Here is a 15,819-nt window from a genome sequence, read left to right as displayed (position 1 = left end):
GACAATAGGCATGAGGATGATGCCGCAGTCAAGAGCCGTCTGTACCAACAGGAGGCAACGGCTTGACGTGCACTGCCTTCCACATGATAACGTTTCTTTCTCCTCCTGCTCCCTCTTTTCCTGTCTCCTCATCTTTCTTCTCTTCCCTCTCTGCCTTTTATTCGTTCATCCATCCTTCCACTTGTTTCTAAATACCCCTGTCCTTGTCTCCTCTCCCCTCCCCTCTTCTTTCCTTGCTCCCCTTCTTATTTCCTTCCCCATCATCTCCCATCCTCTCATCTCCTTCCTTCATTTCCTCTCCTTGTTACCTCTTCTAAATACCCCTGTCCTTGTCTCCTCTCCCCTTCCCTCTTCTTTCCTTTGTCCTCTTCTTATTTCCTTCCCCATCATCTCCCCTCCTTTCGTCTCCTTCCCTCATTTCCTCTCCTATCTATCCCTGTTCTTGTCTCATATCTTCTCTTCTACTTTTCTCACTTTATCCTCCTCTTTTTTTCTCTCCTTTCGTCATCTTTCCCTCTTTCTCCTCATCTCGTCTTTTCTGTTCTTCCATCTCTTCCCTTTCTTATGTCCTTTTCTCTTGCTCCCCTCTCCTCCTTTCTCTCCTTTCTCCTCCTCTTCTTTATTTTCATTCTCTCTCATCTCCTTTCCCCACTTCCTCTCCTTCTCCTGTTCTCACCTCATTATGTCTCCTCTCCACTCCTGTTCTTTTTTCCTCTCTACTCCTCTTTTCTTCTTTCCTTTCTTCTCCTCTTTTCTGTCCTCTTCTTTTCATCAATGCTTCTTTATCCTCCTCTTCCATTCTTATCTTTTCTTTTCACCCCCTTCTACTCTCTACTCTTCTTTCCCCTTTTCTTATCGCCTTTGCTCTCCTCATCGCAGTGTTTATTTGACTCCTGGCTGACTCAGAAGGAGGAGCTTGTTCGCTCCATCAAGACCTCCAACCTGAAGGACCAGACAGAGATGGTGGCCTGCCTCCGCCGTCTTGCTGTGAGTCTCCCTGAAACAGATCTACTATCCATTTTATGTGGCATGAAGGATAAATGTAGTGTGTATGTGTATTTATGTTCCACCAGACGGTGAAGGCAGACCTGGAGGTAAAGCGCCCCGCCATGGACAAGCTGTGCTCCATGAGTCAGGACCTGCTGTCCAGCGTGAAGAACAAAGAGGTGGCCAGCAAACTGGAGGCCAGACTGGATAGCTTTGCCCAGCGCTGGGACCGACTGGTCCAGAGTCTGGAGATGAGCAGCTCCCAGGTAAAGGTTGGTGTAATTGGTGTATTATATGCACTTACTTGCTTACTTTCTTGAGGAAGAGACCAAAACCACTGTTGTGTCTGTAGGATATGATGAAACTTAGCTTAGCATAAAGACTGGAAACAGGGGGAAACAGTTAGCCTGGCTCTATCCAAAGCTATGAAAAATTTACCCAAAAGCACCTAGAATTTTGACAAATTTACACATCGTATGTTGTTTTTACCCCCGCGACCCTGTAAGCAGGATAAGCGGTTGACGATGGATGGATGGATGTTGTTTTTAGGCCACAAGAACATACTATTCAAAGCAACAAGTTGTGGTTTTGCATTACAATTTGAGTAGTTAAATTACATTTACTAAAGTAAGTAACACTCTGTTACTTAACTTAATTTAACTTACTTATCTTTTGCAGAGTTGGCTTGCTTACCATGTTACTGGAAATTAGATGCAAGGTGGATATCAGTTTAGTGTGTTTAGTGCTTTCAGTGTAGAGACTGGTCCGGGATGTGCTTGCTTGGCACAGGGCGCTGAAGGTGGGGCCAGATAGTTTGCCGCTACCAAATGATAAGAAATGTGGCTCCTAGTCAGCTTATTAAAGTTAGCAAAGGTAAAGCCTACATTCAGGAAACATTGTTTTATTCAGTTGGAGGGTGTGAACCCCCAGCTTCACTGAGGTCGGGAAATCCAGAGAGCTGCGTGCAGTCGCAGGGGGGCAGTTAAGCCAGCTGTTGATGGTCAGTAAATCCCTCCAAACTGCAGGCTGCCTGTTTGTCGAACCACAATGTCTTGTTTTCTATTTCTACAAATACAGAAGATGTCTGATGGAGCTGGGTAACGAAATGTAACAATTAATGTAACTCGTAACCTTTGTAACTTGCTGTTGAGTAATTAGTCATTTTTAAATTACTGTTTAAATTAGTAATGAGTAATTAATCAAGTTTTTCAAGTCACTTGCTTAACACTGGTTATCACCAGGAGGCTGCCAGGCAATCAATCAATGCACCCAGCCAAGAAGTAGTTCCAGGAAACAGTGTGTTAATTATTGAGCTTTAGGACTTGTGTCCATATAGTGTTTTCTGGCAAAAGGAAGCGCTGAGAGGTGAGAGAAAAAAACCCTGCCACATTAACAGAGGGTTGACTACACGACTGACAACAAACTTACATGTCCCACCCAATCTACTATATGATTGGGTGCCTGAATAGAAGCAACAGAGCCGACACCAGCGCCTTTCTGAAAAGTCCAGAGATTTTCAAGCTGCTTAAAGCAGCTCTAAACTTTTTTTTTTTTAAATGAGCATAAAACTCTCTATTTCCACAAATTAAATTCCCACACAACAAAAGGATTGTGTTACAGACGTTTGAGTTGGACATGTAAGTAACCCATGAATTTAAGTAAGTTAAATCTAGACAATCAAAACAACTTTGCTTTAGCTTTTAACCAACGTTCTGGCCAGCTCAGAGTCTGTCAGCCTTGGTTCTCAGGGCTGAGAGTCTGTCCAATCAGCTAGCTGATTGCACTTCATTTCATTCACTCAGGGCCCCGGCTCTTAATCAGTTTGTGATTAGGTAGAATAAAAACCAGCAGGAAGTTGCAACTCAGGCACCAAGATAGTTGATTAAGTAGCAGTTTAAACACGTTTTAGAGTACAAGAGTTAGGATTGAAGGCAAAATGTAGACAAAAGTTAATCAATCAAAAATCCTTATAAGGTTGTCTTCTTCTGTTCCTAAATGAAACCGTCAGTGTGCTCCTCGCTTGTTTACCAAACCGGTTTGTTTTGGTTTATAGCCCGACCAATGACTTATAATCAAAAGGAAATCCTTCTGGCATCCAGACACCCTGAGGCCACATTTGCCCTGCTATATAAGGATGCTGTTGTGATGAAACTGAGTCCTAGTAGCTGCGGGTGTTTGGCCTGAGGGACAGAGGAAATAAATGGATTGGCTGGGTGACAGAGGTCATTGAACACTTACAGAGGTTTATGTTACACACCAGTGAAGAATACTGAGGAGGAAAGAATGGAATTAGGACTGACACAGTGTGCAGTCCTCTCCTACATGCTCTGTCCTGAGAAAACTCACTGATGAAGGAGGTGCTTTCAATCAGCAGTAGTTATCACTCTTCATGATCCCCCTCCGCCCCACCTCTCTGTTGTCACATTTGTGCTTTTAAAACTGAAATGCTCACTGACAAGGGATAAGGTAAACACAAAGTGTTTCTGTGATTTTCCTGGAGAGCTTCAGTAATGGGATATATTATGTATTATAGGTTTGCAAGGAACCTTTATGTCCTGAAGTGCTCCTTCTAATTCTGTCTATACTCAAAAGCTCAAAGACTGGAACTTAAAGCGATAGTGTGACATATTGATAAATACACTCAGTTCCTTTCTTAATAAAAGTAGATTTTAATACAATAAGCATAAAATGTTTGAAAGCACACACACACACTTATCCATCATAGAGTTACCGGTTACACTCTCTCCATCTGTAGTGGCCATTTTTCCATGCTAAAAGTACCTAGATTCTTTTGACTTGTGTCAGAGGCAGTGAAAACGTTGAAGATAGGTGATTCTTATACAAGGTTACACCTAAGCCCGGCCCGTTACCCACCTGATTTTCTAGTCCTGCTTACATGAACACTAAATACATGTTGTTAAACGTTCTCATCAAGTATAACTGCTCAAAATCTTTTTTCAAGTTTGCAGACTTCTCTGCATCTTACTAGCACCATGTTGTTCCTAAACTTCTTTACCCATGCACACTATAAACTCAAAACACCTGTCGTGAATAAAAATGTATGCAGTTGAATGCTCTCACTTAAAGATTAAATAGCGGGCAAATAGAGGGCTGTCGCGGTGAAGTGATTAAGCATGCGTGGTTTTGTTTTTGCAAATGTCTTAATTTATGATAAATGAAGTAGTCCGCTTCAAATTAGACTTTCACAGTTCACACAGGTTCTCCTTGACTGGTCCTTGACATGTGCTAATGCCAAGTTTGCTAACCTACAAAATAAACAGTAAAACAACATAAAATATGGCTTCCAAGTTTGTAGTCAGGTCACGGACAGCCCATGGCAATCCATCATTGGGCACGAACCGTTACCCTTACGGCCCTTGTATTGCTTGTCGAACTTTTGAAGCATTGATTTATTAACTTAACATGCCCAGAACTGTAACTGTAATAAGGTATGAACATAGTTTTTGTTTCTATTGCTTGCCATCCTCTGCGGTTGGCTTGTCACTAGTGTGGTATTTCAATATTGCGTTTATCGTGACCGCACTATTCAAAATATACATAATTTGTTGTATGAACTTATAATAATATTAAAAAACGTGATAACATAGAAAATTTACCAAATATAAGTATGTGCTTAACTTAAGACTTAACTTACACAATCTTTCTTTCACTCCCTCTCTCTCTCCCTCTTTGTCTTCCTCTCTGTCAAGTAATTGTCCATTATAATCAGTCAGATAATTAGCTGATTGACCTCTTCAGGCACACACACAGTCTGCAGCTCTTCAGCTGCACACACATTTGCACACACACACACACACACACACACACACACACACACACACACACTGTTATCACAGGAAAGCAACGAACAATGCTCAGAATTACAATACACGGTCCAAACTCTTGTCATCTCACGCCAAGAGTATTATAACTCATGCTGACCTCAGCGGCTCATTCAGAAAGCAGCAGCTCAGCTGTTTTACCCAAGTTCTCCCAACACTACACCGCCCCTCCGCACCATGTGCCGGTTTCTTGTGGCTGCTCGAATCCAATTCACTGTTACTTGTCTACTGTGTTGTGAATGGCTCAGGCCCATCCTATATCTAGGACGTTGTCAAACCGTACACCCCAGCAGAAACTGTACACATCTTCCGTAGTAAACTGAAAACTCATCTGTTCAGACTGCACCATTGCCAATAAAAATAAATAAATAAAACTCTTTCTCTGTATCTTATTGTCTCTAAATGTAGCACTTGTATAAGCTCAGTATATCTGATGACGTTGATGCACTCTGAGTGTGTGTGTGTGTGTAGGCAGATGTGACAGTGTGTTAAGTGGTGATTTGGGATCTATATGATTTTGACAAATCCTTGTAAACTTATAGTGCGCCTGCTGTCGTGTGCAGTTTGTCTAAATGTATTTTTTTTGCGTGCACTTTCAGCTCTCGTCGGCTGTCAGCGTGGCCCAGCAGTCCGAGCTGACCCACTCTGTCACTGCGACCGTTACCAAGGTGACTACAAGGGAGAAGGTGTCAGCTGTGCGCCAGACCCGAGAGTCACCACCGCCGCAGAAAAAGAGACAGGTCGTGGTGGATTCTGAACTCAGGAAGAGGTGGGTGTGCGTTGCTACACTGAGGAAGTCGACGCTGAATTATAATTAGTATTACAACATCAAGCTTCTTTTCTAACTTGTGTGAAATGTTCAGTTACATGCACCCCTTTCTGCTGTCTTATCTCAGCAGGTAGGTGATGAAACTCTACAGATGCTGAAAATGAGTATCTGTGATGGTGATTATAAAGGCTAGTTTGATATGAAGCCTTTGATAGTAGTGAAGTAGGAGATTCTGAAAATCCTTTTGCATCTTGTAGCGCATAGTGAAGCAAGCGACCTTAGAAGAGGATGTGTTACGCAGTGGTGGAAAGTCATAGTACATTTTGGCCTCGTTCAGACTGCAAGCCCAAATCCCTTTTTTGAGGGAATTCCAGATTGATTTTGGATAGTCTGGACAGCAAAAAAGCAAATCAGATCCAAGCCACATTTGGAGGTGGTTTGAAATGTGATTCGGATTTCTACAGATCCAGACGCTCTGGCCGCTCAAATCAAATTTCTGTGTTGCATAATTTTTTTCCAGACCAGATTTTCAACCACTCAGTGTCCTCGTTTGCCTCTGTTGGTTAAGGTTGGGGTTACGGTTAGCCAATCAGAGGAAGAGTAGGGGTCAGAACTTGACACAAAGCTGGGGCAAGTTCAATCTCAAAACGTTTTCCACCACAGGTTGAACGAAATATTTCCTCAAAACCGTGTGCAACAGGCTTTGAGGTATGTTTTCTTTCCTTTGGTGTCAAGTGAGAGTTGTCGAAAATCTGGCGGCAGGAAAAAAAAAGTGCATCAGAGCGGCTGAGCAGAATCCATGCTGCGCTCTTTTATGTTGTGTCGCAGAACTCCTCCCTCTCCGAGTTTGTCTGGTGCGACAGGGGGAGGACTTGACAATTACGATTGTCTGGTCGGCGAGATGATAGATCTCTATTGCTCATGCTTCTTTGTTGGAAAGCTGCCTCACCAAACTTACTGACGCCTACGTGGTTACCACATCCCATGCAGATTTGTCGGTCATGTCTGAAATCCGATCTCTTGCAAACGACTGTGAGGAAAGTCTATCTTAAAGATCTGATTTGAGAAACAAACCTGATTTGCCTTCAGTCTGAACAAAGCCTTACTCAAGTACTGTGCTTAGTAATACAGTTTTCAGGCACTTTGCTTGACTGTTTCAATTTTATGCTACTAAATACTTATTCTATTACATACAGTTGGTAGATGTACTAAGTAAGTCACTTTCAAGATCAACAGTTGACATACAAAACATGATGATTGACAAGCAAAATATATGTTATGAATCAAATTACAAAACAATATATACAGTATACTGCTCATGGGCGTTCTTTGTAAAGAAATTGCTATCCTTCAATGTCCACACAAAATGCCCTAAATCTTTTAATGTCCTTTTATTGAAAGTGTTTTAACCTTCTGCATCATCATGCTGGTTGGCAACGCTACCGAGGCACACAAACAGGCTGTCAGAAAAACTGTAACAACAGCTGGCAAACTACTCGGGCTTACGTTACCAAGTTTGGATCTACAGAGACAGAACAATGAAGAAGGCAATCAGCATTGTGGTTGACAGTAGCACGCTCTTGCCTCCTCATTTAAATTGTTGCCAACATATTCACTAAAAAATAGACAAAAAATGTTTTTTTATATAATTTATTCCACAAGCCATTTTTCTTCTGTTATCTAACTTTGCATTTTGTTCATTGATAAATATAATCTATAAACATGTCTGTTTTTGAAAGTATTCTTACTTTCTTCAGCACCTAAAACTTTTTCACAGGGCTGTATGTATGTGTGTCGATAATTCCACATGGGATGGATAATGTAAATAGTCAGACACAAAAATAAAACTTTGCATTCATTCATTCAATAATGTTATTATATTATGAACGTGATTTAAGAGAACTTACACTCCCTCCTGTAAGTGTTACAGGCGTATTTACCAAATGGAGGTGAAAACCACCTCCTCACAGTTCTAGACCCTGATTGGCTGACATCCTGGCTCCTCTGACCAAATGAGGGAATGAGGCGACTTTCCATATCTGCCTAATTAGATGGCGTTAATGTATTGTCAAATAAGGGGAACCAATCAAGTCCAGGTTGTGGTTAAAAATTAGCTGTAACTTTAAATTAAACCACCACAGAATTACATTTCTACTTTTAGAGTGTAGGTGCTGTGGAAAAGCAAATCGCTGTTTAAAATATCAAGTGAGGAAAATGATTAATGTGTTGTTAGCTGTAGTGATGAACAAGGTAATCCCCAAATTAAATAATTTAGAGTTAACAGGAACAACAAAAGATGCATCATCATGAAAATTTCTTTTTCATACAAAGCTGCAGCTCAACAATATCAGCATAGCCGGTAACATTATCAAGTGTGTTTGTGTGTGTGTGTGTGTCCTCAGGTTTGACGTTGACTTCACAGAGGTCCACAGCTACATGACTCGTGGTGAGGCCATCCTACAGAGCCCCGAGTTCTCTGTGTCACGCAAGGACGGCAGCATTCAGGATCTGCACGACAAAGTGCAGGTAAAAACACCTGTGTGCATGTGTGTTTGTGAGACGCCCCGCAGAGCTTAATCTGCTGAGGCCTGTGTAGCTGAAATAACAAGGTACCATCACACAGTTGGGTGAGAAATGAATTTTACCTTCCATATGGCAATCATACCTGTGAGGACGCTTTGAACTGTGATTATGCATACAGGACAGCGCTGATGTGGCTCGGTCGAAGTATGAGACGCAGCAAAGTGTCCATAATGATTCAAACTTTTTACAGCAGCTACCTAGGCCTGTCAACGGACTGGATTTGTCCTATAAACACAGTAAACAGGAGAATCAAAGAAGCGTACTCCAGTACCAGTTTCTGCTTACTGCAGCAAATGATAAAATATGGCAACAACCTGGTGTAGCATGACAAACAGGTCTTTCCATGTAGCTTCAAGGAATATGTTGGCTTTCCAAGAGTTTGTTTGCTAAATAAACAGGGGGGGGGGGGGGGCTACAGCTAGACTGGCTCCGTCCAAAGGTAAAAAAAAAAAAAAAAAAAAATTAATAATTGTTTTGCTGCTAAAAGCTCATCACCTAGCTGCTAACTGTGTTTGTCTGCTGTTTGGTGAAGTGTTGCCAACATTTTTCAGTGAAAAGTAGCACTCAAGCTAAACATAACTGGCTGTAACTAGCTTTATCATCAGTTGTTATTATTTTTCAAGCTGCTATCAACGCATTTCAGTAAATCTAAATCTACCTATAATTTCAAAATCTTTTAATGAAGGTTGTTGTACTGGCTGTGAAACTGAAGTTTCTTGAATGGAGAGGCTCCAGATGCTGGAATAAACTCATACTTGTAATATTCATATACTCTTGTGTATTTTTAAAAAACGTAAATCGTAAAGTTAAATCATTTTTAATAAAAGCAAAGGAGAAGGAGTTCCCCGGACAAGCAATGGGGATCAGCGATTGGTCGTTAGGTACGCACATTCACAGCTCCTTGATGTTTTGACTGAATGTGTTGCTGCTCTGCCCCGCCTACTAAATGCTGTCTGTCCAGTGAGCGACAGCCACATGAGAGCACATTCACTGAAAAATGCTGCAAAAGGTGTCTGAGAAGTTGCCAAATCTAGCTAGAAAGTAGCTGAGTTGGGTTTTTAAAGTTATTTTTTAGCTGAAAACAGCTGTAAACTTGGTAGAGGAGATTGGTGAGACTTATCCAAAGTAGTAAAGTTGTGGGATATAAAACCAAAACCATGAGGTACAAAACAAGGAGGCTGAAAAGCTCCATAGAGCTGAGGGGAACTGCAGACTCGGTGTGGTTTCATCACTACGAGCGGCTCTTTTCACTTTACCCATAGTAATTTGACCCCTTGTTCGTTTAAAAATAATGGGTAGAGCAGCTTTAAATGAATCCAAACGACTGCCATTTGCTACATCTTTATATTAGAGGCAGCAATCAGTTAATGTAAATCCACTAATATAATTGCATTCACAATGAATTCACAATGAACAATGTCAATTTATACAAATGGCTCACAAAGCACTGATTCATGGTTGGTCATGATAAACAATTTAAGCTGTAGATTAGGCACAAAACAAACTGGTGTGACTTTAAGTCATTTACACACCATTCATAATAAATGATTTAAACACAAAACCACTGCAGCCCTCATTAACAATGTATGAAGCTTTTAAGCACTGTTTGTGAACAAGATACAAAACTTAACTACCAGATTTACAAATGATGCATGCACGGTTAGATGCAAACTGATTGTAGGCAGATTCTTCAAAATCTCCTCTGATCTTGGTTGCCTCTTCAGCTTTGCTGTCAGCTCAGCTCTCAGCAGCAGCTTACATAAGAAATCATTAAATTCTTCCAGAACACCATATTAGGAAGCAAAACAAGTTTGGATTTTATCCACTTCACAGGCTAAAGGTGTGGGATCTCTCTATTGCAGAGGAACTTTGAGTCCTAAATGTTTCACGCAGAACAATTGATTCTTTCAATTTAGTATTTATAATGTTTATAATCTAAACTTACTAAACATATTTTTTTTGCAGTTTTATTAAATTACATACTGTAATGTTTACACCAACATAGTATACACCATTGTGTAGCTTATACACTCAAACCTAGAGGGAGACATGCGCTACTAGACTAGACTTCCAGATAAACATGACGTGACGTAAATGAGAACCAGCACTTTAGAGTGGTTCTCAACCTGTGTGTCAGATCCTACAATAAATCCGAGGGGGTTCCAGAAATAACACAATCCGAGAGGCAAACATCAGTCTTCAGCTCACAGCTTATGTCCACAGTCAGGTCATGCTTTGTGACAACGGGTCGCGAGTATATATTTATTCTTTTTAAGGTCTCAAGAGCCAAAATAGTTGCAAGCCAATACTTGAAGAAAAAGGTCATTTTGGTCACCATTTTGCCTCTCTCATGGCAACACCAAGCAGTCAGTTAGTTTAGCTTAGTATAAAGGCTGGAAACAGCTAATCTGACTCTGGCCCAAAGGTAAAACAAAATCTTCCCAACAGCACCTCTGAAGCTCACACATTATATTTAAGTAACACCATATCCAAAGTGTTTTAGATGCTGAAAGCAGGGGCACACAGCTAGGGAGTTACGTGCTGTATTTCTTTGGTGACTGGAGTTGCCAAGCTGAGAAAAAGTGCTGTAACCTAGCCTTAGAAACAAAACAAAATGAAGGAGAGTCACAGGCTGTCACCTTTTGGCTTACTTTAGCTCACCAAATGATCCTAAGGTGATCTGGGGAGCCCTGAGAGATATTACTATAAAAGAAGGAAAATTCCTTCACATTGATTATTGAGTTGCTGATAGGCCAGACCAGCTGTTTCCCCCTGCTTCCAGTCATTATTCTAAGCTATTAGACTCCTGGCTGTCGACCCATGTTAATGTACAGACATGAGAGTGGTATAGAGCTTCTCGTCTAACGCTTGGTAAGAAAGTAAATATCATAAATTCACAAATTGATTATTTACTTAAGTGGCAGAGAAACCAGGCTTTTAATTTTGGCTCAGATTAGAGATAGGCCCTCATTTCTTTGTCCTCTTGTTCATCAGCTAATGCAAACTCAACCCTTCCTCCATGTTTACCTGTTGTCTTGTGTACATCAGTACGGCAAGAGTTGTGTTCTACTGGGCCTTTTTCCCCAAATTAAAATGCAATAATAAATTAAACTCATCACGTCATGACTTTAGCTTGTGACTAGGGCTGGGTCATATGAAATCGATAACTATCACGATAAATGTCAAATCAATTTTTCTTTCAAGTTTAAATTCTGATTTTTGCTTTTTTTGGTTTATTGTGGTTTTAAACTTTTATTTATAGTCAATTGACAAATTAAAAGCATTCAAAACAATTCTGATAAAATCTTTTTGAGTAAAATTTAGTTAAATCTTTTTTTCTCTTTTCCTCAACAAAATGATCAACAACAATCTAAATAGAAAAATTAAGAGCTACTTGATCCAAATGAATTAAATCAAACATTTATTGAACTTTTGTCTTATTGTTGTTTAGGAAAATTATATCGCGATAATTGTCATTATTGTCTTACTGCCTCAAAGCTTTCTGTTGTTTGCCCACAACATGTCCAGATATGCTCAGGTTGTCCTAAATGTTGCAGCAGAGTTTGATGAAAGCTACACGACCTCGTAATCTTTGGAAGTAATACTGATTTGGTTACATATTTCTTTGTAATAAATAATAATTTATAATAAATAGTTGTCGTTCTTCTTGCATTCCTGCATCTCCTTGTCTGTCTCTTGTCCTCACCCCATCGCTTCCCCCCACCTCTCTTCCTCTTTGCCACAGGCGATAGAAAGAGAGCGGCCAGAGAAGTACCGAAAGCTTCAGGAAGCAACACGCACGGCGCAGACCCTGGTCGAGCAAGGTAATGTGCACACTCACACACACACACTCATTCACATGCATACGAACACATGCACGCACACCCTGTCTGTCCCCATGGCAACGCCTCCACCTGTCCCACCCTCTCCCCTTGTCTCCATAGAAACACTGATAGAAGAAGGCACAGACAGAAAGAGAGAGGGAGAGAGAGATGTTACTTCTCGTCTGTCCTCTCCTCTGTCCTTGTGCAATTGTTGAGGCTTCTGAAAGCCGATAAACACTCACTTTCATACTTTTCACTTTTCTGTTTTCCGCAACCCTGTACGCAGGATAAGCGGTTGACGATGGATGGATGGATGGACTGCCGCTCTAACCGCCAAGTTTTTTAAACTTTAGAATTATAGTTGAAACAATAAACAGTCCCTCCAGGATTTCACGGCCCTGACCTTAACTCTATCCATGCATATTTATAGACCCACGCGGCCCTTTTTTTGGGGGGGGGGGTCGGTAAATGTGAGACTATGGTATCGCGCATGTCTGCTGCGTCTTGTAAACAAGGAAGTGACAAGCTGACGTGTGACAATGTTTTTAACGGCATTAATAGGTAAAATTTGTTTCGGTGTTTGTTGCGGTGGTTAATCAAAATTGTAAGTAGTGCTGAATTCATTGGCGTTTGTCGAATTTGTGTGAATAGTCTCTCTTGGAGGGACTGGTATGTATGTAATCTCACAAATACTAGACATGTTTTACTCTATACCTTATTTTAATCTTACGTGATTTGAAAGCCAACAATGTGTCAGTCTGTCTCTTAAAACTTGTATAGACTGTGTATATTTTGGATTTAGCAGATTTTGGATATCTGTTTTTAAAAAATATATTTACACTTGCACCATTATTGATATTTTTTGTGCATTCTATATTTGCACTCTTTCCTGCTTTCTACAGCAACTGATGCACAACAGTTTCCCTTAAGATAAATAAAAGTTCCACCTTATCGTGGCATTAAATCTGGACACAGCTTGCCTGGCTCAGTCCGGCACTTATATAAGGGGGGTCGGGGTGTACACTGGTGGCCAAAAATAAAATTCCATTACTAAAGACAGCCTTTAACCCGACACTGTTCACAACCATATAGTTTTATTTGGTCACTGCAGTTTATATCAAACGTCACTCCAACAGGAAGAAATTGCGTTTATTGGGGACTATTTTCAAAGGTGGAATTAATCCTCATCTGGTGCTGTAGTGAGTTTTTCTGGCAGCAGGACAGTGTGTGTGTTCATGGTGATGTAGGAACATATCACCTAGTGCAACAGTGTGGCTCATTGATGAGATTTTGGACAAGAATGGAGCTCTAAGGAACAAAGGAATATTATATATCAGGGTTTATACACTCACAATAGTTGTTTGAAGGAAACATACATTGTTGGTTTCAGTATTTGCATGGGAGATTTTGGCCATAAGAAAAATATACTACACTGTCTTTGACCTCAACCTTCCTTCATGTGATGCCACTAATTTAGCATTAAGTGTATGCTACTGTATTCATTGTAATCTGTAGTGGTTAAAAAACAGCATCTGCTAAAATCTGACATGTAAATGGAATATAATTGAGGTACGATTACAGGAAGAAGAGGCTGTTTGCGTACCAGATGAGACATGCGAGCCAGGATGCCTTCTCCACGTCCAATTATCATCCAGCCGAAGGAGTTCAGTTTGCCCTTTTAGAGGCAGGAGCGTGAATCCATCTTTGTACAACTTTAGCATTGATTTTTCCCTCCTGGAACCTCTTGGAGGTTTTCATTTTCCGGGCACTGGAGTATTAGGTGCACTTTAAATTGCCCATTTGCATAAAAAAATGTCAGTTAGCAGTGAGCGTGAATGCATTGTGAGATGTGTGTGTGTGTGTGTCTGTGTTCAGTGGGCAGGCAGATAAACAGTTTGCTCACATTTTGTGCAGGATATTGATGGCTCGCCTCACCTCCCCTACAGATGACATTCACCGGATTTTGTGTGCGTGGAGTGTGTGTATTTATGTCTGTCCCCTACAGAGAGTCCAATCATACCCATGTGAACTATGAAGCATGCACCGCTGTGTATGTGTGTGTATGACAGACCCCTCTCTTTCTCTGTCTGCGCCCCCCCAACCAGAGGGGAGTCGTGCTGATGACATTGCCCAGTCAGCGGAGCAGCTGAACCAGCGCTGGGTGGGATTTTGTACCCTTTTGGCAGAAAGGCTGGCATGGCTGGCTTACCAGACAAAGGTACACATACATACATGTCCATGTTGAAGAGTTAACTGACTGCACTGTTATTCAGCTTCCCTCACAAAGCTCAGTATAATTTAGACTAATGAGGCTTGTAGCACTTCCTCAAATACACTCTTCCAAAAAGTGATCAAAATCACTTTTACAGCTAAACCTAAACTGACACCTGCATCGACAAATTCTTGCTTTATGGTTAATGGTTAATGGTTAATTTACCTTAAGGCCTTCATTTACTGAGCACCAATAACAACACTGATATTTAAAGCCACTCCAGCAATTTAGTATTGCACTTTCATAATGTTGAGGGCCTTTCTTCAGACAAGTGTAGCTACAGATTAAAACAAAATAAAAGTATTGTCAAAATATGTGCAACATAGCCTGAAATATTGATTTATTTAGTCCCTAGTACGGGTCAAGCTCCAAAAACAATGGATTCTTTACCGCTACCAATGACATTGTCAGAGTTATTTTCTCAATTTCCTCCAAAGCCACAGAGGATTACTTTTATTATTATTAGAAAACAATACTGTTTTCACAGGCTGCATAGTACTCAACACGACTGATAAATTGATCTTGATGTGTTATATTTGCTGGAGATCCCTTTTTTTTTAGTCAGGCAGAGAAATTGAATGAAACCTTACACTAAACCTTACACTTTTGTTTGTGTTTGTTTTAACTTGGAAGCAATCCTCTAGCACACACCAGAGTTCACAAGAAATGAATGACTCGATCTCGATATTGTCTAAATCACAAAAACTCTAGCCTCTGCAAGTAATTGTGTGAAATAGGCAGGACCGGATTTCTCCCAGTGACAGCATATGTGCGATCAGTATAATTTCATAACGACAGCAAGGACTGTTATTTTTGTCTCGTCTCATCATACGGGTCTGATGTGTTCACATATGTGGAAAATGTTACATATTGCATTAAGTGTCATTTTCTTCGACAGAATTACTGTACTGTAATTCAGCATTTCTTGCATTTATTGTGGGTTGTATGCTCTGAAGATGGAGCAATAAGTCTCACTATGTAACCGTGTTTTTGTTTTCTGTACTTCCACTGAAGGTGTTCAAAACTAAGGTAAATAGCAAAGAGTGTAGCTCTAACTAGCCCTTTTACTGTTTATAGACTAGACAACAAAATTGCTTTAGGTACAGAATGAGAATTTTAATGCAATATGACTCACTCTCAGCTTACCACGGGTGTGGATAGAGTTTGGTCATTGTGACGTATCATGCAGCTCTGCTTCAAACTACGAAATAGTTTGTGAAAGAAGACAGATGTTTTGTGGGAGTTTGCTTGTGTTGCCAGCTTTTCTTCACCTTTGTTCAAATGTGTTCCTGTGTGTGTGTGTGTGTGTTTCTGTGTGTCCTGCAGGTGCTGGCCTTCTACAGCTTGTATGAGCATTGTGAGCAGACTGTGGACAACAGTGAGAACTGGCTCAAAGTCCAGGCGCCTCCAGCATCTGAACCAGAGCCACTCAAAGTACAACTGGACCGATGCCGGGTGAGTGAAATAAAGTGTTTGTGAGTACAGAACTGGGGGCGGCAGCAGCTCAGTCCGCGGTTGCTTGGCTTGGGAACTGGAGGGTCA

The 15,819-nt window shown here is 40.8% G+C and overlaps 1 protein-coding gene across 1 annotated transcript in view; it reads left to right on the top strand.

Annotated features, from left to right (window-relative positions):
* LOC123973950 (dystrophin-like) overlaps nt 1-15,819 on the top strand; it is a 66,380-nt gene that overhangs the window by 49,621 nt on the left and 940 nt on the right. Inside the window, exons 15-21 of the mRNA XM_046054355.1 lie at nt 880-987; nt 1,074-1,253; nt 5,429-5,598; nt 8,001-8,124; nt 11,927-12,005; nt 14,111-14,223; nt 15,604-15,732. Of these exons, the coding sequence (XP_045910311.1) occupies nt 880-987; nt 1,074-1,253; nt 5,429-5,598; nt 8,001-8,124; nt 11,927-12,005; nt 14,111-14,223; nt 15,604-15,732 (903 nt within the window). The remainder of the gene's footprint in view (nt 1-879; nt 988-1,073; nt 1,254-5,428; nt 5,599-8,000; nt 8,125-11,926; nt 12,006-14,110; nt 14,224-15,603; nt 15,733-15,819) is intronic.

This window comes from Micropterus dolomieu, linkage group LG01, assembly GCF_021292245.1.
Source record: "Micropterus dolomieu isolate WLL.071019.BEF.003 ecotype Adirondacks linkage group LG01, ASM2129224v1, whole genome shotgun sequence".
NCBI classification, from domain to species: Eukaryota; Metazoa; Chordata; class Actinopteri; order Centrarchiformes; family Centrarchidae; genus Micropterus; species Micropterus dolomieu.
This window is presented reverse-complemented; position numbering and strand designations above follow the sequence as displayed.